The sequence below is a fragment of the Pezoporus flaviventris genome, unplaced genomic scaffold, assembly GCF_033815535.1.
Source record: "Pezoporus flaviventris isolate CSIRO_AGI_PZ_B2104156 unplaced genomic scaffold, CSIRO_AGI_Pfla_v1 ptg000041l, whole genome shotgun sequence".
Lineage (NCBI taxonomy): Eukaryota > Metazoa > Chordata > Aves > Psittaciformes > Psittacidae > Pezoporus > Pezoporus flaviventris.
The window spans coordinates 12,504,985-12,529,726 of NW_026892589.1; the positions used below are offsets into that span (position 1 = coordinate 12,504,985).

The window sequence follows — 24,742 nt, forward strand, 5'->3', positions numbered from 1 at the left end:
TGGAATTTAGGTAGCTGAAGACGACAACAAATGGAAACAAAAACCAAGCGGGAAGGTGGATTCTGCTGTGCTGCTGAACGCTGAAGCCCAAATAAGCACTAACAGATTAAAGCAGGGAAAAAATGCTGCAATAAACCAAGAACTGCAGGTTGGAAATCACCTTGTAACAGAACTCAGGAGATAACCCCAGACAATGAAGTTCAACGGTGTTGCCACCAAGTACACAGACTTCTTGAAAACAGCTTAATTAGACAACAATAGGCACCAGGCTCTGTCAGTCCCCAGTGTAGAGCTTAATTATTAGAAACTTCACACGCTATACAAGAGCTTAAAATACAGTAATTGTTTTTAATAGGAAGCACAGTTGGAATTCATCTGTAATCATCCAACTAACGCCCGGAGTACGATGGCATGTTCCAGGCCCCAAGAGCCTGAGCAGGCAGACTAGCATCCAAATTGGGGTTTGGAGGAGCATCCCTGGGGCTGGCTTGCTTCCCTTGGGGCTCAGACAACCTGCTGGATAGAGCCCAATTCCCCAGACTGTGCTTAAATGAGAGATGCTAATAGGCTAATAGTCACTGCAGCACATCAGCACAGTGCTGCTGCTGCTCCAGATTACCATCACACCACTAAAAGGCTGGTCTTGATACTGATTACTCCGAAAGCAGCGCCCAGGACCAAAATAAGCACTCCCAGTACAAGCCCAGTTTCGTCAGCCCAGCACTGTGGCTGCACTCAGGAGCTTGCATAGGCACAGCCTGGCTGGTGAGGAATAAAATGCAGCTTGCCTCAACCTGACCATGATCAGTCTCTGTTGCGCACCTCCAGCCCTGTATTCTCTGAGTGAAATGGCTAACAGTTTTCATACAGGGGCTAGTCACTGGCAAATTAAGTCTGAGCTGAGGTTAAGTGAGAGCCTCTTGTCTCATGTCCTTTTTATCTGAGAGAGTGATCACTGCATTAACTGAACTGCAACCACATTCCGAGTCAGTTTTCAGTCCTAAAACCAGAGAGGTCTTTAGTATCCTGATAACAAAGCCAAAAATCTTCAGAGCAAGGTGGCAGCTCGAGAACCATACAAACAAAGGACAAATTAACCCCTCTTTACTTTGCTATTCTCAGATTTGAAAGCTTGTAAGACAGAAAACCTTAACACTTCCACTAACAACCGTCAGAGACACTGAGTTCAATAGAAAGCAGAGTATATCCAAGAACTTGGCAAGATAATGAAGGTTTCTTGTTCTCATATGTATCACGTGAAAATATTATCCAAGGAGAAGTGTAACACTATGGCAGTTTATCATCTCAGCCAGCAGATAACAACGGATGTCTGAGCAGCAGAACCATAACCACTGAGTGCAGTGTCAAGTGGCAGCGCGCAACAGGCTGGAGGAGGCAGACTTGTGTTCACCTGCTCAACAAACAAGAGAAAAAGAAGACAAAGCAAAGCCACAGGGCTCCAGTTAGACACACACTGTGCTGCTCAGCCAGCACAAGGCTGCCCGATGCACTACGCTTGAAGGCTGTGGTGACAACAGCAGGTCTGAAGGAAAGAAAGTGATTAAGCATGTAAGAATTCAGCTTAGCCATTAATTTCAAAAGCACAGCAAGGAATGACTCCCCTGAACTGCATTCAGCAGAGGGGTTTTTTCCCTGTCATCAGAATGAAAAGGGGGCAAGATTTCTTGGCAAGAAAAAGTAAGGACATATTTCAGTAGATATCATCTGTCTTGCACAAGAATCTGCTGCTGCTGCCAAGGAGTTGTGGATATTTGACAAACTCTCTTCTTCCAACTGAGTTTCTTCTGCCCTAGTGGACTTCCACAGTCCCTTCTGAGGAACAGCAGCATTTTTGCTTTGAAGTGGGGAAGGTCTGTGGCATTATTAGGAGGCAGACCTCCCAATCCTCTTCCCCAACAACAGCAAAGGAATTACCATCCCTCTGGTAACACAACAGAAACGTTGTGTGCTGAAATCAGAGGCTGCACACCGACAAGTATCACTGGCAGAGTGTTTAATGTGGGATGCAGACTGGCACAATCAAAGGTCTGCTCAGCTTTATGGGTCCTGTGATGTGGGGTGCAAACTACACCAAGGAGTAAGATGGTTACCTCTTTATTCCCTCCTTCATGCATAAGTTCACCCCAACTGCATCTTTAGTGTATTGACATACTATTTAGCAGCTAAATATGAAGCAGAAAAGCCAGACAATGAAACTCTTCCAATCCCCAAGGCTACCATTTAAGTAAAATTACTTCTTAGTGATTTTTTTCCCCTCCTTCTCTTCCTCACCAGTGTAGGTACTTTTCCAACAGTTCAGCTGGTTAGTTTTTAAATTCAGAGCTGGAGTTGTTGCACTGTTTCCTATTTCACTTTGGGGCATGTATATATATGGAAAACAAGCTATGGCTGCAGGCTGGATGTGCCTCCGACAGCAACACCACCAGCAAGGATGAGAGGGCAACGGCTGCAGTGTCTTCCGGCTGTTCCCCCTGCCAAGCCTTCTGTAGCTTGGGTCAGCTGAGCACTTTTGGGGAGGGTGTGTTTATCTGTGCAACAATTTCCCCTCACATTTGCTGCACATACAGCTCACACAGAGCCCATCCACAGACATTTGGATACAGAGAGCGTTGCATCTCCTTGGCTGATTGTTCAGATGCCATCTGCTGCAGAGCGAACGCTGCTGCCTGTAATCGCTGTTTGGAGGCCTATGAGAAGCTCCTTTGGTGGTGAACACAAGTCTCATGTGATGCAGTACCCATACAGCAGAGCTCCAGCCAACAAGAATTTAATTCCTTGTTTGAGCTGAGGGAAGAACTGACCCACTCCCCAGGCAAGGCCCGTGTCATGCTCTGCAAATAAGCCTCCCTTGTGCTGCAGCACTCCATCGATCATGGTGATAAATGGGTTCTCAATCTGCACAGGCATTAGCTTGGCACTTCTGGATTGCTGTGTCCCACTGGATAGTTGCAGTTAGTTAGGAGCTTAGATGACACATAAGGAATTTACACAGGCTTAGTTTGGTTTTCAGTCTCCCTTCTCATAAGGAAAATAAATTACTTCAAAGAGTCTCACCTACTTGACATTAAATAGCTGTACATAGCTGTATTTACCACTAAGAGCAGTAATACAGTCACCCATCCTCTACTGTATTCTTGCTCAGATGGGAAAACATGGGTTCTTAGTGAGTTACCTTGATTTGTGCTGTGAAACTTCACATCACTGAATAAAACAGTTTCCTTTCTCCAGTTTAACTACCCATATCCTATTTTCTGAAAACATTAATTATCCTAGTGAAGCACAAAGACAAACCTGAATGTTGTACAGAAAAGCTCCTGAGTGTATTTAATTAACAAATAAAACTGCCACAGTAAACATGGATTTATTTTCTTCAGGAAGAAACCTGTTTAAGACTTTCCAAGCAGAGCAAGAGCTTTCAGACTTTGTCAGAGCATGTTTCTACCATGCTTTTGTCAAAAATAACTCACAAATGGGTGCACTAAAAGGGTACTTTTTATAGTACCTTTACTTGTGAACACAGTCACAGCACGTATGATCTGCACAGCTGCTTCTGCAGGATTTCTGCCTCCATTCAGCCACACAGATGACTGGTGCTCTGGAGGCTCACAAGGGTGAGGTAAAGGTGCCAGGCTTCTGCTCGCACTGCTGCTAATGCTATCAGCAAAATCCCCACGTTAACTCCTGTACAAAGTGGAAAACTAGGAGCAAAGTAAGAGTATGATTTAGTGGTCAAGGAGATAAATACCATTCTGGTAAAATGGACATTTCTAGATGATACAGGTCAAAGCTTTTAAAGCAGGTTTTCACAGGCAGTCAACTAGTTTTATCTTCCTACTCTTCCTCATGCCTGGCTTGGGATCTGGATGCTAAAGATCAGAACTTCTGCTCTGCAGAAATGTGAAGCAATTTCAGTTTTAACAGTACTAAAATTATCCTTTGCATATATTGCTCTTAAATAATGCTAACTTTTCTGAAGATCACACCTGTGGCACTAAAAACAGTATCCAAAACTATGGTTACGTTTATCTTAATCTCTCTGCACCTTAGCTCTCTACCTGTGAACTAGAGATAACAACAGCACATCAGTTACCACTTGTGAGGAACGTGACTACAGCAGTGATGAGTATCACCAGAAACCCCAAGGGAACACTGGTATCACTGTGTTCAGCTGAGGGTCTGAAGAGGATGTCAACATACCTAAGACCTGCTGAAGAGCAAGGACAGAACAAAATGCTGAACAGCCACATTCTGCACACCAAGACAGATAGGAATCCTGCAAGGACCATTGCATTAGATGACTCCTAAAGGGCTGAAACCAGTCACTTGGCAACTTTTCCATCAGCATGCTCTATCCTTTGAGGGTAGGAGCTCTAAACATACACTCATACACTTGGTTTGGATTAGTAGGTTTTTTTTTAAAGCCAATAAACTGAATAAAACAAACTTCATGCTTTGGTATCACCTGGGTTACAAGGAAATAGGATGCTCTGGCTCTACCACGTAAGTGAACACAGGGTCAGAAAGAAGCAGTATTTTGTTGCATCCAGGATCCCGGATGGGAATGGGATAATCCAAGGCAGCCACTGATAAGGTGTATTTGCTGATGAGGAACAAGGGAAGGCCTGTGCTGGCAGTCCTGGATTCCACTCCTTACTGAGAGAAAGAGTTCTCAAGCCAATACTGAGAGAAGTACAACTCCCCTCAACTCCTTCAGAGCACCTTGCAAGTGGATGATGGAGCTGTATGGAGAGTCATAGAGGAAGCAGACTACAGGCTTTAGTTCATTTACTACGCTATAGTAACTCCCACTCTGATAATTGAGGGCTGCCTGTGGGCCAATACTGTAAAAAAGATGGGTAAGAAAGTTCTTTTAACAGTTCTTTAGACACGGTTCAAGAAAATGTTTAACACCCTTTTGAAGGTGTTGCTCTGGCTAATCAGTCACAGGCTCACCAACATATAGAGGTGATTCCAGAGAAAACAATTCTGCAGCACGGATGACGTTTAGATGTGGTCATGGGCTCTTTAACCAGCAGGGAACCATCAGTACCCAGATGTTGGGCTACATCCTGATGGTTACAGTGTGTGCTGGCAAGGACAGAAAGTTCAGAAGCAGGCAGTTAGCAAAGGAGATGGAACATCAAGACTGCAACTCTGTGAGATGCACAAAATAAACTGGCAGATGCCCACTTATCACCAGTTAAAACACAGTAACACCAAAAAGGGGCTTTTTCTTAAATGTCCATTTGCAGTTCTCCATCTCTGCAGCAAAGCCACTGGAGAGCAGAAAGAAAACATATTCCTACACAGTGCTTTAAACCAGATTCACATCTGGTATCTTGCCATGTTCTAGTAAGATGTCTCACATTGCACTGGAGTATGTCATCAAAAGAGCATGCATGACTCTGAACATCTGCACTGGTTATGATGTGTTGTACCCCCTTCTGGGATTTCAAGAAGGGGAAGTTTACTTTCAAGTAAAAATAGGTTTGTGTATCAAGAAAAGTAACACTGCCATTCCTCCTCCTTCACCACAAATTCAGCTCCTGGTCTTGAAGCTTCATTTTGATTTCTGATTAGAAGACAACTGATCACAAAGCAAGTGAGTGAATCTACAGCTCCACTTTGGGCATGTGTGGCCACCTTCGTGTTCAAGTGGCTGATTTTGTAAGAAGAGACTTTCTGAGATCTTGTGGTTTACTAAAAGGAGTGCTGTGTATCACACTTCAGGCTCCAAGACTGTGGGATTTGGTTCCACTGCACACTGCATATGTTCAGCCTTCTTTCTGATGCCTTTTCGAAGCAGCTGTTACACTACTTGCACTAAAAAAAGCACAGGCTCCCCTTTTACCATATAAACACATATTTTTCCCCTCAGATTGTGGCTTACACAGCTCTTAGATAGAGAACACAGGTAGCTGAAGAACCCCACTGTACCCAGCAAAAGCACAAAACCAGCAGTCCACACACAAGACCAGGAATCAATACTCATAGTTCCAAATCAGGCCAAATTGCCATGAGCACAGGCTGACAAGTTTAGCCTTATATGACAAGTCCCATCGAAAGCATACAAAGAGTATGCTGCTCCCAGGTTTGATTTGAATTAGTAAGTCTGTATTTGATACAGTGTGAAAACAGGACACAGAAAAGCCAACCAAATGGTCCAAAGGGATGCCATGGATCAGGGGCAAGGCTGTGACTAGAAGCAGCAAGGCCATGTGGGTCTTCAGGAGGAACTTATCCCTAAGTCAGATGGGGATAAATTGATACTGGTATCACTTCCAGCATACTAAAAATCTAAAGAGTTCTGCCATTAGTGAGCATTCACTCCTCACATCATCTCCAAAAATAGTATGTTGTACCAGTGGAGAATAACTATCAACCTATAGAGGGCAATGGAGGAAAAGAAAACGAAAAAGGTGAAAGAAAAAAAAGCAACTGAAAACATTAGACAATATAGCACTGAATTACAATCCAGGGCTTACATTTTGTATGTCAGTTATTAAGGTGTACTCAGAAAGACACTAGACTAAAACCAGCAGGTGAAGACTATAAATGCATTGTACATTTCATGTATTATTACAAATGGGACATAACTATGAGAGGATCCAAACTTTTGGCCACTACTGTAACAGTCAGGAAGTACCACACCAGTTAAACCAGCCTGCAAACAGCTACCTCCCCAGAGCAGAGAGAGCTTCTGTCACAGGCTGTCTCCCCTCTCTGTGGCACAGCAGGCTGATATGAGATGGTCACTACATACAAGCTGCCATCCCTCTGCTGCAGAGCTTTGCTTTCTGATCTCCTGCTGTCTTCTACATGCAAGGACCAGTTTGCATGGCTCAGCAAGCTATCACACCTACCTTCATGTCCTCTAGGAGAGCCTGCGGATCTTCGATGCCTTCCGGAACACACTTCTTGTTCTCTGGGAGAGATTCAAGCTTTTCCACCAGGGCTTTCAAACCCTTCAGTTCAAATTCTGTGAGGTGAGTCCATTTGGTTGAAACTTCTGTAGCTGGAGACCCCGTTGGTGTTTTGGGATAGTCCGTGGGGGTCGTCGATTTCACACTGTCATCTGACTCATTGGACAAAGTTCTTTTTAGGTACCTCATTACTGTGGCTTTTTGTTTTCTTCCTGCACCTTCCTTCCCTTCTGAGTGTGTGCTATTGGGTGAGGAGGAACCATCCACCAAGGATTTGGAGTTCTTATCCAAGCTGTCATCCTTCTCCTCCCGGATATGGGCATCACAAGATTCTTCATCCATGTCTAACCACGAATCTGATGAGTAGCTGTCTGTGCTGCGTTTTCTTTTTGCATCTGAAAGTTAGAAAAAGAATGCTGAATGTAGCTCAGCTCAGGCACTTCTCTATCACCAGAGCTAGGTGCTGCCTGGTGAAAAGAGCACTGGATAACACCTACTAAGTATGTGAGAAGAACAAGCTTTTTTCAGCTGATTTCTAATTTGGGGGGGGGGGGGGGGGAACTGTTTAAGGCTGGATTTCATTAACATCTACTCAGTTCAAATGACTGGGAAACATTTAGGGAAAAATTATGCTTTCTTCAAAGCTTCAGTCCTCTATGCCTTCAATTAGGAGTAGGCAGAGCTCTTAAGTCACACACAATTAGTTTTCCCACAAATCCAAGAGAGACCAGATTCAGCAGCTTTACAGCTTTAAGAGAGTTAGCACACAAAGAGGAGGGGAAAAACGATGGCAGAAAGCACGTTGAAACGCTCTCCATCATCATTCTTCCAAGAACTCTGCACAGCACAAAACCAGCGTCTCAATACTTCTCCTCTTCATGAGCAACTGTTGGCAAATCAAGAACCCCCACTTGTTACCACAGGAATACTTACTGCTCTTCTGAGGCAGAGGATTACAACTGCACTTATCTTACAGACAAGAAGCCAAAACAGACTGAGAAATGCAGGGACTGTCACAGAGTCGCATGATCCTCGTTTTGTTAATGCTCTCCCTGATACATTCTAGATGCTTCTCAGACAAATCTATAGGCAAGTTTCTGTGTCTAATGAACTATTAATTGTAGTTTTGTATTAGGCTTCCCCCTAAGACCCCAAGTGTTAATCAACTGTGTGCAATCAAGCACTGAAAGCAATGTAGGAAACTAGTGGCCAAGGTTCCCTAAAGCACACAACTCTTTCTTATTTATTTGACACCATTTCCCTTACTAAGTGAACAACACTGAATGCAACCAGCAACAGCAGGAATTCTGTGGAAAATACAGTTAACACTGGCAACACCCAGTTAAGCCCACGTGAATTTGAATGCTGGCCGAAACGGGTATGAGATCAAGCTGCAAACAAAAACACTCTGCAAAGGAAACAGAAGTCAGACAGAAAAAGTGAGTGAACAATTAATGAAAAGCTCCTTTCACAGCTCTCATGCTTTGCAATGCAGTAGCTCTGGATTAGGACAATGTGAATCATGCTTAAGGAAGGATTAAATGGACATTAATGAAAAAGCTCAGCATCCGGTTGTTTAACAGTGAGGTTCAAAACAAATGCTGAAGCCCAGTTTCAAGCTGGCAAATTCATCCTTATCACAGGATATATAGGAAATATATCTGAAAATGTAGATGTTATCTGTCAGCTGGGTAACAAAGATGCAAGAGGCAGTTGCAAGAGTCATAGTCTGAGAGCAGCCTGGACAGCTTTGCAGTTGCAGATAAAAACTCAAAGGCCAAGTGCCCCTCTGCATGTTAGGGCCTAAGAGAAGAGTTGACCACTTTACACCTCGCAGGACACGTGTGCTGTCATTACAGTGGCTGCAAAACTCAAGCATTTCTGTCCATTCTACTCCTTCAGTCATGTCTGCAGTTTTCCTCAGAACCAAAATGGCCATAAAATTACTCCTGAGAGGCACATTTAGGCTGAAATGCCTGTGAAAAGATGGCAGTGACAGCCAACTCCAGCTCCATCCAGGGCAGGGCGATGTCCTCCCTGCATCCCTCCCAGAAAGCTTCTCCATGCAGAAGTAGAGCACAGTTTATTTTGTGTGCTGAGGTGGTGACTTGCAACACTCCACAGCAGCTCCTCCTCCCTGGGCTGTGCTATTACACCCCCATGCTTCTCTCAGAAAAATAAACAGGATTAGAAAATATCTTAACCAGAACATTTAAAGCACACTAGTTCATCCAACTTGGATTTAACAGTGTTTTTCCCTTTGCCCACAGTAACTAGCACACTTACCCACCTCACAGGGCTATATAATCAGCTTATGTCATTCTCCCATTTTACAGCTGAGGAAACAGATGCTTGGGAGAAAGCAGGACTTGCTCATTGTCACACACCAAATCTAGGGAAAAACCAGGATTCAGAATCCAGGCTCTTGGATCCAGGGCTGGAGCCCATTCTCAAGCTACGCTGCCCTGGTGAGCTATTTCACAACTGACTGAAGCATGAAAGCCCAGCCTGGATGGAAGAAGATGCCACTGATAAAACAGAAGGGGAAAGCAGATACACATCCCTATGCCACCAGCACGGCATCATTAACAGAAACTGGTATGGATCCACATAAAGAAAATACATTTATGTCTTCCTGTGCTGTGGCTCTGCTGAACAGGAACTAATGGTTGTAAGTGGGGCAAATCACAAGTGTAGATAAGGCCTAAAGAAACAGAAGGAGATCATGTTATGGAGGTGTGAATAATTTACTTCAAGTAATGCTCTGATGCAAAGAGAAAACAGCTTTCGAGAGACATCTCCACTTTTTGTCTCTTGCTCTCATCTATGGAAACAAAAGGCAAGACAGGAGTGGAGCACCACAGCATACTGGGGACCTATTCCCATCAGAAGCAAGCACCCGGGGGGGCAGCAATTCTGTTCTGCCAGCTGCCACCCTTCCCTGCCACGGGCTGTCTGTGCAGGACAGGCCCTGCTGTGCCAGCTACAGGGTAAGAACAGGCAGAAAACAGTCTAAATCCAACCTCAAAATGAACCACCTCCAGCCAAGAGCCCTGCTGTGGGCTGTTCTCTGTAAGACGGGCAGTTACATGATGCTCTGCCTAACTTGATCTTTGAGGAAAGGGCTTGCCTTTAACCTGAAGTGTATCAGTGTAGTCTGGAGCACAAGGGGATTACAGTGCTGGTGCACCATCAGATTAAGTGTGGGCTTTCAAAAGACAACAACTGTCTGCTACTGCTGCTAATTCAAAAGCAAGCAGCCACACAAAACACTCCCACAAGGGAATCGATAATGGAGGGATAGCGGCAAGATGAGGAAGGTTCAGTTTTGTGTTTTCATGTGTTTTGTTGTAATGCAACATGCCATGATTTTTATTTATTCATTTTAATGAAAACAGCTTCTGACTGAGAGTTACCACCCTGTCAGCAAGGCCCTACTAAGCACAATCTGCATTTACTCTGTCAAGAAGTGCATTTTAAGCTCTGTATTACCAGGGTTTCACTCACTTGGAGGTTTTTGATTTATAAAGTGTCTCCATGAAGAAAAGCTGTCGCTATGTGCACCTGAGATTTCTCCTTCTGAGTCAATGCAGCAGCCAGCACCAGGTCAGAACTCCAGCTGCAGAGCGGTTATCCAGTCTGGCCTCCTGTAGAATTCAGTGCTAAAAGACCTTTACCCCTCTCCATCTCAAAGCAGCTTATACAAACCAGTCAGAGACATAACTCGGTGAAGAGGAGGAGCAGCACAGGCTTGACCACAGGACAGAGAGCTACAAATACCTTTCCTAAAGCAGTTCACTTCCCTGTGGGTTCTGGGCAAATCACTTAATTTTCCCCATAGTTATCCACTTGTACAAGAAGGATAATTATACAGTTTCTTTCCTTGCCAGAAAGCAACTTGCTGTATTGTAGAACTTAAAAGGGAAGGGGCTGAGGTGTAATTACGAAACCTTTCTAAACTCTTCAGAACAGTCCAGCGCAGAATATCTACCTTGCCATCCCCAGCTCCAAACCTGACACTGTGACTTGGGAGCAGCAGTTGCTATTAGTCTGCTAAAGACAGCAATGACATTTTCATTAGCAGTAAAAACCTGAACATACTGGAAATGGAGCACCCCACACAGAAATCACTCAATATAGTCTAGTACCTGTCTATCATAAGCAAATCTATTCTATCCCCTGAGAAGAGGGAAGCGGAAAATAAAGGACAGACATGGCACCTCCTCCATGCCAGAGGGTGCATTTTCTTCATCCATCAAGCTTAACATACAGTTAGAGCCATCCTGTTGAAATTTTAGCAATGGGAAACTTAAAAGCTGCAGGCTACAGAGAAAGCACATTTCTGATAGCCCAGTATCTTCTCCCAATTACTCTTTGTCAGCTCACTCTCAAGATCCGTATCTCACTGAAGGTCAATTGTGGTTGAAAACATCCAGTACAGACTCATTCATGGTAAGAGTAAAAATAATGAAGACATATCCATCCCGAAACAGTGCATGTTCAAATCTAAGAGGAAGCCCAAATAAGATCCCTTTCTGATTTCAGCCAGCGGGACAAATGTCACAGTTGAGAGAGGGACAAGGGAAAGAAAAAGAGAAAGAGAGATTGTGTGCTTTTACAGCAGCCTGCAACTGCTGTCATGTCATCATTCCCCAGAGTGTTTGCCCTTCTGTGGAAGAGAGCTGAAAAAGAACAGTCTCACACACTAACTAGGAAGCAGCTGCCTGAAAACTCATTCTGGGCCTGGAGAATGGAAAAGGAGGCCACGGTCATCATCTTCCAACTCACTCAGAAGCACTGACATTTTTATTTAGGGGGTGGGAAGGTTTCAGCCTTGACTACATTGAGGTGGGTTTGGGTTTTTTTCCTGCCTGAAGTTTGGGGAGTTGAGCCATTTAGAAACCAGAAATACAGAGGACAATGTAAGTTGCTATACTAGCGTGTAACTATCAGAACAAAGGTACTGCAATACAATCACAAAAATACACTCATGAGCAGGCAATGCCTTGAAAGAGTCACTCTGAATTTAGCAACCTTCATATCAAAGCAAACAAATACCATGCAATGAATACACAGTATGAAAAGTCTAAAGATATCCTTAAAACACAACTGCTGATGAACTCGGGTTTCTGTGTTCTCCACAAACATTCTTCTATCACTGCACTCATCTCCTTTTCCTCACACAGGAGAACAGAATCTCTACCAACGCTGTGCAAACCACCTTGGGAATCTCAGGGACCATGGGCAGCATCCTGTGCTTTCTCTGCTGGACATCCTCCTCAGCTAAGAACCAGCTGTTGCTTCTTAGATCCAGTAAGAACACTGTATCAGAAGATATATAGAAATACATATATATATACACACACACAAAAAAAGAAAGCACCACAACTCAAGGGTGAAAACTAGCAAGTTCTAGCACCCAAAAGGAAAGGTAGAAAGTAGACATTTAGAACAATTTATGTTAAGGGAATTATTTTAAAACAAATAGGAGAAATATTAAGATTATTCCAGAGAAATTTCCAAAAATGAATACAAGGATGTGAAGGATTTTTTCTTAACCCAAGGACGACAGAAGACAATTACATCTATTAAGGGGCCTGCAGAGAAGTTAAGTACTTTGTTTTCATTACTTTTTAAGAACAATGGGAAATTATTTGTCAAGGGATACTCTCTCATGGGAAATGAAGAAATTGCTTGCAGACAGAGAAGTCTCTAGGAAGAGATGATTTAAGGACCTCAGCAGTTCTGAAGCTTAAAAAGTAACAGCAGGGTTTTGAAACACTGACCTCATGTGGATGTACCATCCCACAGCAAGTGAGTGATACCAAGATAGACGCCACAGACCAAACAAGTGTAATTCTAGGATTACAGCTCATAGAGATTTGAGTAACGAGGCTGGACACTGAGACCAGTTAAAGGATAAGTATTTGAAATGGTATTACTCACGCAGAACAAAGCAGCAAAACAGCTCTGTAAAGGTAAATAAGATACCCTTACTCCTCTGAATTTGGCAAATGCCAAGGTGAAAAGGATCCAGTAGACCCAGCAGATACAGATCTGGGCTTTTGAACCACAATCTCCAGCTGAAGAACTATTTTAAGGTTAAGATTCTGCCAAGAAGTAAAAAGCCAGTTTCTGACCCAAAAAAAATAGTATACATCTGTCTCTCCTGCAGAGAAAGGCTCTGGATGTCAATGTCAGAAATTGTGTCAGCATGCTAATACTCTGAAGTCAAGAGACAGCAGGCAGGTGGATGAACTACACGCTGTCAGTAAGATACCGCTTTGGTAAGATGAACGTACCAATCCCCTCAATACAGTGAGAACAGGTCAAGATGTGCCCAGCCAGACCCCCTTAGCACCCAGGAGGGCTGCAAGTCAACTCATCAATCCTACCAGCAACAAATACATTCAGTTGTCAGTAGGGTTCAATTTTCAGCCCGATCACAGCGAGCAGCTGCACAACCTCTGGAGTTCACTAAACAGAATAGTCTTGTGAGAGCAGCATGCTTCTTAAAGCAGCTTGAAACAACCATCAGACCATGCTCAAACAACAGCAAAGAGTTTTATGTTCACTGTCCACAAGGCCAACAACTGAAGCCACCACAGGAGACAAATCCATTTCCACCACCAAACCATTTTCCATATAGCCAGCCAGGCTCCTTTTCCTGATGCCTTTGCAGCTGGCACTCTTTGGTCATGCAAAACAATCCTTTTCCCTTCAGACACTGGACATCTGTGGTCCCCAGTGAGCTTTAATATGATTTGAATCTCTCCACTAGTGACTGGACTGAGGCACACGTCATGGGGATCACCAAACCATTACCAGTAACCACTGAGTTGGGCTGGAATTCACGCCAGTGATTTAGCTGGAAAAGGTCCCATCTCAATATCCTGAACCATCCACTCTCCACATACAATTTGTTCTGAAATTACACCTCAGGGATCTGGCACCCCCACCCTGCAGGATGAGCCTCTTCCCATGCCAATGGTTTAGACAACATTAGAACAACAGGAGGTTGTTCCTTGTTTTCCAGTGAATGCAGTTACCAGAGTTTTGTCCCTGCTTTATGAAGAGCTGATCCAAGGGGCTAAATCATCCAGGAGGAAAGGATGAACTTCCATAATGAGAAAAATTCCTTCCCACAGAGTTCCTGCTTTGCTAACCCTTCTGCCCAGGGTCTCAGAGCTAGGGAGAGAAACAAAATGTGAAGCACCCAGATCCCAGGCAGCTTCTCTGGCTCCTCTATGCAGACGCAGCTTTCTCATGTTATTCTTGGTCAGTAAAACTCACTGGAGAATGAAATCTACCCATGCCTTCTTCAATCCCTTCTACCAAGAGTAATGCTGGTAGGTGATCAATTCCTTCCTCTGCCCAGAACCTGAGGTAGTTCCAACCATGCCAGGTTCACTCCAAGCAGCATCTTAAGGAGCAAGAGGCATAGAAATTCTTTAGCTTTCCTCCATGCTTTCCCCGAGCCTGTTAAGAGTTAGATGCTGCTTGCGCTACTTTCAGCCACTCTGCAACTAAAAGCGCAGAGGCCACATGGCCCACCCCCTTGTTCCATTAAAGGAAGGAAAGAGGGCAGTTCTGCAAGGCAGCAACTAGAATTGTCACACATTGATGTAAAGCTCGCATCAGTGCCAAGGTAATGCCTTCCTGCTGCAGGCACATCTATCCATCTCTGCTATGGTCCATTTTTAGCTATTGCTGTAAAGGTTTCTTTGACCTCCCTGCACTTGGGTTATAGATCATAACGATTTGTGTAGGTGTTTTCTGGGGTTTGTTATTCTGAAGAACTGGAAGTCAGTCACCAAATATAAAGAACTAAAGAGATTAAAGAGAAGAGAAAGAAGCCAGGTTTAGTGACCACAGTGCATTCCATAGAAGAGACTCTCTATAAAAGGACTAACCATCCATCCCACCAGGGCAGTTGCGATGCACACATTTTTGGCTACTAAGGCACTGTGCCTCACATGGCAGTAAATCATCTACTGTTTGGCAGATCATCTCAACACAAACACTACTGAAACCAAGGAACAAAAGCATCCAAAAATTATTGTTCTAGGATCCACTTGCTAAAGGAACGTTCAGCAAATATAATATGAAGTAAGCTGGCAATTCATAGAAAGGCTGGAGACTCCAGACCTTCCCCACCCCAAAATAAAGTAACAGTTCTCCAATCCATAACCTGCTTTGCAGAAAGCAAAGCAGCAACCAGCCTAAGGTGCCAGCACCAGTTCTGAACATGCACTCAAAGGATTCACTCACCAATTAACATTGATTCTTTCTGGTACTCTTTGCTGAGGTGGCAGCGCTGGGTCACACAGGACACGTATCTCTCCAGAACATACCAGCACATTTCATAGTAGAAAGGATAACGGAATTTGGCATGCACCTGAAAGCAAGATCAACACTGTCAGTCCATGGGGAAGGCAGAGAAGTTTGCAGCACAAGGGCCAGTCATCATTCTCATCGTGTTATCAAGAGCACAAACAGTATGCAGGAGGGGGAGGGGAGAGGGTGGGAGCAGAGTGAGATGTATGCCTTCAGCATACCAAATGAGGAGCCTGCCTGCCTGCCATGATAGCATCATTTCTTGGTTCACTAATTTGTATCCTCTTGGGGTGGTGGGAGAGGAAAGGGTTTGTGGTTCTTGGGAAACCGTGGAACTGATGGATGGCCCCTACAGCATTATTTCCCTCCTGTATAAACATAGGGTGGTCACATACAGATGTCAGTCACTAAAACTCGAGTTAAACTAAAAGTGAGTTTGTTTTATTTCCTGAACACTATGATTCTTAGCAAAACGGTAACATTACCTAAAATGAGACCAGCAGGAAATACACCTTTTACAATTACAGTCTTCACAACAATTTCATTAAACAAATGAGCACACAAATTCTTGATTACTGATACCTACACATTAAAAGTAAAAATCCCTCCTGTGGTTTACACATTTGCCACAAACAGAACAGAAAAAGCAGGGTTTTAACAAAAGATCCTGTCAAGCTGTGCACTTTTTCTTACATCTCAGACCTGTTGTTCTCACACAAAAAGCTTCTTCTCCAACACTGTGTATTTGTGAGGTTATTTCAGATTCAAAAGAAAACAAAGTGGGTTTCCTTCCTTTGCAACACAGTTTTCTATCTACAGGAGGTCACTGTACCAAAGAATGTGGGAAGCTCCTAAAATACAAGACCAAATGCAGATTTACAGCGATTTGTTAAAATGGATGCCATACACCTTGCATGCACTGGTACTTACACTGCACACTTCTTTCTCCTGTTGCAGGCTTACACGCATGCATTGCACTGGGACTGCAGGAACTGCTTTAAGGCATTCTGTGTATATTACCAGCTCACCTAGCCAAGAGGTATCCCCCCACCTTTAATGGACTGCACCAGAAAGGAGTATTAACTTAGAAAGCCCACGTTTAAAAGGCAAAACCAGAACAACCACCCCACACATCACTCCAAACCCCAAAGTCTGAACAGAGCCATTATCCCAGCACCTGGAAACTCAGATTCTGCAAAGCAGGCACTGCAGAAACTTCTGCCTGGTGATAAAAGCAGCCTCCTGAGCTTGTCAGTGATTTATTACAATGCCCATATGTGAGAACTGTCCCCAAGGTGGACAGTCAAAGAACTTGTCTCTGCTCCCAGGGCACAGAAAGCACACCACTTTTAGTAGTAAATCAAAATGCAACAAAGGGGAAATATCCTGTATTGTCCCACTAAATGGATCACAGGGGAGGATGTAAATACTCCATGGCAATTCCCCAAAATTTAGATCTCATAAATTCAACACAAATGTAGCTCATCTGAGCTGTATGTTGCTATGGGTCACGCATCCAGTGGTGCTGCACCTTTTCCCATGTCTCCCTGTGAGGTTTGTTACCAAAAAAAAAAAAAGGAGGGGAAAAAAGACAAAAAAAGGCAAAATCCAACCAACATCCCCCTAAATGTGAGAACATTTAACCCCAGGGCCTTTTTGCATTGAAGAACATCTTTCCTTTGGTTTAGTTCTTTGTCATAAAGAAGAGATCAAGTCACTTATCACTATTATGGAACACAGGGGAAATCAGCCATGCTAAAATATATGCTAATAAAGGAACTCAAATTTGTCCAAGAGAGCACTGCAGGAAACAAAATTTGCAAAGAATTGACTTACAAACAGGGAGCCGCCTTCCACCCCTCAGCCTTCAAAAGGTTTTCAGCCACATGCCTGGGAATATTAAAGACATCATTGCTCAACATTTGTTGACAGATTCTGAGCTTCACCAAATTTAGTTGTTACCAATGTTAATTCAATGTGAAAGACAAGGAAGTAATGCATGCAGTGCTCCCATTATGTATATCAATCTTTAATATTCAATTTGAGTTCCTAATTGCCTCGCTATCAATGTTCCAACCCACAGCAAATCCCTCCATGCCTCTGTAATGCGCTAAGTGCTGGGAAGGCTCTGCTTTTACAAACCTTCAGAAGGAAGAGCTACCATATGCAGCAAGAGATACTGCGCAAAGATCAACAGTGCCTTCTCCCTGTAAAGCAAGTCTAAGAGGGCTTTAAAAGTCTTTTAAAGTTTGCCTTATGGAAAAGCATAGAGAATTATGTTATTTAGGATATCCTTGGACATTTATTCATTATAATGGATGGGAACTGCGTTATGTACATGTCCATACTTTTTCCATTGTACACTTATGGTCAAATGAACCCTTATGGGGAGGAGGAATAAAAGAAAGAAAGAAAGAAATTAAAAATGTTCTGTGATGAATTTAAAGTGTAATATCTGATACAGACACTGCCAGAGGACTAAATCCCCCACCAGCAGAGAAATACATTGGCTCATCTAATAGGCATTTCCAGCTCTAACTTCTGTGATTAATAATTTACAAGCCACTGAATATATTTTTTAATCATTCCTGTACAGCAAGAAAAATCCTCTCTGGAATATGATCCATTTCTGCAGTGGAAAGGGAAATTATTTGAGAGACTTCTATCCCCCTCCAAAAACCAACCGAAAAACAGAAACAAGGCACATGTTTTCCTGAAGAAAGCGTTACTCTCTTCCACAATGTCCGTTAAAATCATTACAAACTCCACTTGTGTTTAATCAATCTAATCACAACATGGAAAAACAATGCCTGAGTGTTTATAAAATAATGAATCTATCCACTTGGAATGTTCTTTTACACTTCTGAAAACACAATCAGTAGCAAACACCATCATCTGTGAGTGACCACCTTACATATCTATTTTGAGTGCTTCTGACCCCGTTCATGCCCTGATACTTTAAGGGAATTAAATTCATACGAGTTGGGAGTAAGTTGGATGCATTCTTCCTCTTCAGTGCTACAGAGCTGTAGCATCCCTATGCCAAGATGATGGATCTCTGCATGGCATTCTGTTTGCCGTTATCCAAGCTGGTCTAGCAGAGAACTAAACAGCTTGGCCTGTTTGACTAGCTGTTAACTGGCCTCCAGGAAAGCCAGACTGCAAAATACGAAGCTCTAACTGTAACGCTGGAGAATATTTGTTTACCTCAATTGCACATTAGGAGCTGTTGCCAACAACAGACATGGGTTTTATTACTCCTTAAAACTATTTTTAAATGGCTATAACCCTCTTCAAAAGTCTCCTAGGGATATGAGAAATTAAGCTGGAATAAGCATGACAAGTATATAAACCAGGCAATTTTATCAGGCTGTAAATCAGCGTTGCCGTTTCAACCATGTATTTATTCTTGTCTTAGCTGCTAAGACAATAACAACTACACCTAGCATAAAAACGACTCCGAGTATCAGCAAAGATGATTAAGCATTATACAGCAGGTTTAAACACACTGAAATGTCCATAAAATCATCTCTGTGCAAAATGAAGATGGAAAACACACCTGTATTACACTTTGCTTTGAGTGTGGCAAATTACTTAGCCAATCCCATCACGTAATTTACTTCTGTGCCGTACGCAATGGGGAGATCAATACTGATGAGGAACTCATTTGCAGTATGTTCACACTGGTGAATGTGTGCGAGCTACACACTGTGCTAAGCCTGCTACAGCAGCCAGGGGATGAATGGGATTATTTGAACAAAGACATTACAAACTTTGATTACTAAAGCAAACAAAGTAGTACACGCTAGAACCCTGTTTAGAAAACATTCACCCCTTCAAGATTCCTGTGATATTTTTAGGTGGTGTGGGGTGTTATTTCTAAATAACAGTACTGATGTGCCTGTCTTTCATCATACCTCTGCATGCCTTAGTTGCACATCTTGTATTTTGAAGAAAATCTAAACCAAAACTGACAAGACAAAAGGTCTGATTTAGGACTTCCAAATGCGGCAGCACCCCCTTCCAAAATGCTGTGACAGGACATTTCCAAAGAGGCAGATGCCCAACTGCCAGAACCTCCCCAGAGGATCAGGCTGTTAGTGACTTTTAAAAGGCATTTCAGTGTAACTGGCTGGCAAGTTCCTGAAAGTCAGCAAAAAATATTTGACTGTTACAAGGAATTCTGCCTCCTGGTATAAAAGCTTAAGAGATCAAAGCTGCACCCAGCTTCCCAAGGAGAAGGGCCTGACATGAAGCACTACCAAGCAGTTACAACCCAATCTGTGTGATGTTGGGTTGCTCAAGTCCTGTGGGAACAAAACAGCTTTTACACAACTTCAGGAAAAAGAGCATTTCCTTCCCATCTTCCCCATAGACATGAATAGAAATAACTTGTTTCTGGCATTGATCCTTCCTCCCAGTCCCCTCCATTCTCTGCACAAGTTGCCTCTGCTTCTGGCAGCAACACACCCTCCCCTTAAGTTCCTGCGGCCCATATATCAGCATATATTGCTGGTTCTGATTTACAATGACTCTGAAAACCTCCCTGTGCCCTGTCTAAACACAGTGAGCCCCTTCTTGCCTCTGCCATCATAACCTTTTCCTGTCCAAGTCCCTTTACACTTCCTGAAGGTACTGGACAGCCTTTCCTCAGGACACCTGCTCAAAATCAGGCCAAACTCCACTCCAGTTCTCTACCTCCACTTCTCTCTGCTACACTCCCTCCATTCCAATTCCCCTGAATTTCAGCTTTTGTCTTCATCCCTCTTCCACTGAAAATTCATTTCTTCTGCTTAATATTCCTTTTCTTCATTAAAATCACTCCAGGAAGCCAACTGCTCCCATCACTGTTTTACAATGGGAAGATTACCAGGCCTTGTGCACCCTGCAAAGTAAGGGAGGGCGAGGGGAAGACCCCCCTCCTCTCATCTACTCAAGAGATGGATTTCAAAACAATACACATTTCCTCCATGCCTATGCACTCTCACTGCAAATAAAGCAATCTGGGGCAAAAGCCCACCTGGAACCAGAACTGTGCCCTCTTGTAGAGGTGAACAACAGTGAACTGTACCAAAGAATTGCAACTTCCTGCTATTTTGCCAGCCCCAGTCTTCATTACCATCACAACCAGCACTTGTACCAGTGGTTGACCACCACTGGCTCAGTGCAATGCCTCCAAAAGTCAGCCGCAAGGCCCCCATCCAAACTTGCGCATACCACTGGTCCATTTTTGCACAGGAACGCTACAGTTGCCTTGCACAGCTTATTTAACAGCTTACTAAAAGAGTGGCACAGCATTCAGATTCTGCTGCTTTATGAATCTGTTAAGCATATGATGACTGGTGTTTATGAATCAAGGGTAACCTTTTCACTTCAAACAAGGAGGCCTCACAGTAACCTCCTCCCAAAGGCAACACTCCTTCCATCAGGTAGATGCTACAACCAGATGAACATCACAGTGGTCAAATTAATGTCCCACCCCAGATTCTTTATATTCCAAGAAATTCTTGTATAGTATTGAGTCATTGTAGGAGAAAATCCTGCACAGTACATAAGAAACATGTGGTTTCATACACAACTTCTTTGTAGCTTTGACAATTCAGCTGTGGGCAGGAGAACCATCCTAGTCCCATTAATTCTCCAGGCCCAGATATCCACATCAGGTGTGCAGAGAGAGATGATAAGCAAGGGGTTACTGGTGCTGGTACAAAGGTCTGTAAAGCGCAATACGTTTTCATGCAAAAGGGAAGGTGTTTGATGGAAGTTTAACAGACAAAAGACACAAAAGGGACACGTCTGTGGGATGCAGGCAAAACAGATGAGTAAATCCCACTAAAAATAGCCAACATTTGAAAGTCTCATTACTTCATGTTTACCTTGTTTCAACAACTCTGACACGGAGATCCCCTCACTTCTTGTTTGTCAGAAGGGAATATGACAGGGACTATGACAGATCACAGCCACAAAGAACTGTTCAGTTAAAAAGAGAATGAAGTATCCTTACCCTTGTTCTGTCCTCAATTTCATAGATGCGAAGCTGCATGGGAACATTAAAGCTATGCAGGATATTTCCACCAAACACCAGAGAATCTACTGGAGTATAAACCGCATGTATCCACCCTAGAGAGGGAAAGCAAAGAACTGAGAATGCCTCATGCTATGTAGCATTACAGAGCAACTTACAATCAAGTTTTAACCACCCCGCAAACCCCACTCTGCAGGGGATGAGAGGTTAAAAGGTTAAATGGTATCCTCACAGCCACATTTTAAGACTAGTCATAGGAGAACAACATCTTATGATGTACAGTCTTAGAACCCTCTGTAAATTGGGTTCTTCTATTTATTCACAGCACAGTTACAGTGTTTACTGGGAACACACAAGCTTGTGACTCAACCACATCCATGACTAAGAAGTAAATTCAGTCTGTTCAATATACTTGGCTCTCCGATCTATCTACTGGCACCTCCAGTAGGGTTGCAAATCATGTTAGCAGTGGTGGTGGGCAAGGGCTGTGGAACTGAACTGAGTCACACCAAACTTTTCACACCAGCCCCAGAGCATCCATCTTCAGATGTCAACAGCTTCAAATGATTACCACCAGCCCTCCTTCAGAGGTGAAAGTTTCACATCCTATTATCAACTTCCTGAAGCAACCAAAAAGGTTTTCACTGCAAGCCATAAGTGAAGGGATTTAACGTTTCTAGTACTGGAGCTGAAGAGGCTGTTCTGACCCAGTCCTGCAAAGGACTGAATTCATCTCACAGGCACCAAAGCAAAGGAAGAAAACCCAGGCATAGCAGTTCAGGCAGCCACACTCCAGCTCTTTGCTTTCTGCATTGTTTGCTTGGTATGTCAGCAGCTGAAGCACTGGCTATGCAAGACTGCAGCCTCTGATCTCTGCAGTGAAAAAGGAATTGATCCCACTAATGATCTGGGACCCACAGAGACCTGACACTTTTTTTTCTTCTTTTTTAATGAAAAGCATTACAATTTATAAGCCAGCAGACAGCAAAGCAACAGAGGGGGCAGTCAATTTTCTCCTCACTGTGCAGTACTTTCCATTAAAGCTGTGGCAGCTTTCCTTCACTTCCAGAGCAGGAGTGAGGGAGCAGGAAAATGCCATTCAGTGAAAGGGTTCTCCAGCCAGCAGCCACGAACGCTCTGCTCTGCACCAATCTTTACACCATAAAGGCCTGTAAGGCTGCATCTGAGAAGTCCTTGAGCCACAGCAGATAGCAAAACTGGGGCTTTACTTTAAGAGATTATTGGTAGGAGAGAGACAGGAAGGAAAAGAAATCAGCACGTCAATTTTCTCCCTGGAAACAAAAGCCTATTGCTCTGGAGACATGTCTCTGAATTTCAGAATCAGGATGGTTGTGGTTGGAAGGGAGCTCTGGAGGTCCAACTCCCCTGCTCAAGCAGGGCCACCTAGAGCCAGCTGCCCAGAACTATGTCCAGATGGCTTTTCAGCATCAACTAGGATGGAGACTCCACAACCCCTCTGGGCAACCTGTTCCAGTGCTCAGTCACAGCTCTGATTCCACATGATAAATGTCATGCATATAAAAACAGCAGGTGGCTCAGAGCTCTGGCACTCTCGGGATTATTGCATCTTTCCTGCTCCAGTTAGTGTAATTTTGGTTACAGAGTCACTCACAATGATCCAGCTTGTTTATTACTTCCAAATCAAGAACAACCAACCACAGAGGGAGGGGATTTTGTCACATAAGGGTAGCGTGGCAACTATGTACATCAGTACTCTAAAAACTCTTCAGGGCTGAGGTAGTTCACCACATGAAAGACATCAATCTGTACTAAGAGCAAACTACTGGAAATACAAATGATCTTCCTGATCCTAGTCTTCGGGAACGAAAAAAGATCCAAGATCAAGGAAACTGGGGCCACTGCTTCCACTAGGTAATCAAAGATTGATGTGTATGGGGGAAAGAATGGAAACCATGTGCTGAAGTGTATCTGTTGCTGGGTCCCCAAAGCCAACTTACTGGGTAGGTGCTGAAAGACGGGGTCAATCTGTGTGACAATTTCACCTTCATTGTCAGGTTTAGAGCTGAACAAACTGAAGCTCAGAAAAGTGCAATGGCCAAGCGAGTGGTGGCAGAAGACAAGCTCAGAAACAGCCAGTTACAGCAGAACACTGACAAGTCCTCACTGGAACTTCCCACTGCAGTTCTCTCAGCACAGAGCAGTCAATGTACTGCTCAGCAGACGCATTGGAGCTGGCAGTTCCAGTATGTGTACTGGCAGCTCCAGTAAAATAACTTGTTATTTTAGGGGAATGACCAACATAATTCTAAATACAGTTTGTTATCAAATATTAATAACCTCAGTAAAGGGAGTAACTGAGCTGAAACCTGGCTTTTTAGTCCTGTATGAAAGGCAGAAAGGAGATACCCTTAATTCTGCAAGAAATAAAAGGAAATTGCAGTTGTTCCTCAAGTATATGATTTTGCTATAACCACGCAGTTGCCTCCTCCTATAAGTCGTATTTCCTTAGTGAAAATTTCACACTGGAGTGCAGTTGTTCCATTGGTTCTTACTCTTTGGGTTCCACTGCTCACATCTTCCCTGACCTCTCGACTTAGCCCCCACTAGATGTCAAGGGTCTCTGTGTTAATAACCACTCTACTTCCTCAGTAGCAGCCCCAATACTTCGGGGTGATGTGAAAGGGTCTTTCACTGGCTTGAGCCAATGCCCCACAAATGGTGTCCCAAACAAATCCTAAACAGAAAGATTAGCCAACATTAATACAGTATTGTTGAAGAGCTGGCAGAGGTGCAAACCAAAGGTCTCCTGTAAAGTAACTGAAACACCCTCTGGTTATGCAGATAATGTATTTAATTCCCTACTTACATCTATAATCCAAGTCTAAACTCATCTTAGAGTTAGTACTTCAGCTCCTAACTTCTGAATCAACTAAACACCGTGTCTTTCAAGAAGCGCCTGTTTCTAGTAAGAAGACTGAAAATGCTGCTTTTTATGAGACGGTTCTCAATAACAAAACCCTGTGATGAAGAAGCACTAAAATCCATCAGGGTTGGGAAAACACAAATAAACCAGAGACCAAGCAACAAGCAAAAAGCCATTAACTGTAAAGTCCTTGGAAGTAAAGTTCGTACCCACAGCCAAAGCAAGGTGTGGGATGATTTCCAGGCATAGCTCAGGGATGCATAAGGACAATGCCTATGGGTACCACCCTTTCACTGTTGAACACATTGAGCCAAGTCCCAGGGAATCCCCAGATCTACAGCAGCTCATGTGCTCCCACAGGCAGGATCCAGCCCACAGCCCCTCTGCCAGCTACAGGACACAGCCCTGTCTGAGGAGTTACCTGCTCAGAAGAGATTTTGACCACTCAGCTATATCACAGTTTTCTGATCACACACTGCATCCAAAAATAGCTTTGACTTGCCTGAGGAACATACATGGAATATTAAAACT

General features: G+C 43.5%; 1 protein-coding gene across 15 annotated transcripts in view; it reads right to left on the minus strand.

Moving 5' to 3' along the window:
• Window positions 1-24,742, minus strand: part of KDM2B (lysine demethylase 2B) — a 122,674-nt gene that overhangs the window by 40,605 nt on the left and 57,327 nt on the right. For all 15 annotated transcript variants that reach the window (XM_061466279.1, XM_061466278.1, XM_061466283.1 and 12 more), the window contains 3 exons: window positions 21,286-21,401; window positions 15,216-15,342; window positions 6,885-7,339 (listed from right to left, as the gene is read on the minus strand). In XM_061466279.1, the coding sequence (XP_061322263.1) occupies window positions 6,885-7,339; window positions 15,216-15,342; window positions 21,286-21,401 (698 nt within the window). The remainder of the gene's footprint in view (window positions 1-6,884; window positions 7,340-15,215; window positions 15,343-21,285; window positions 21,402-24,742) is intronic.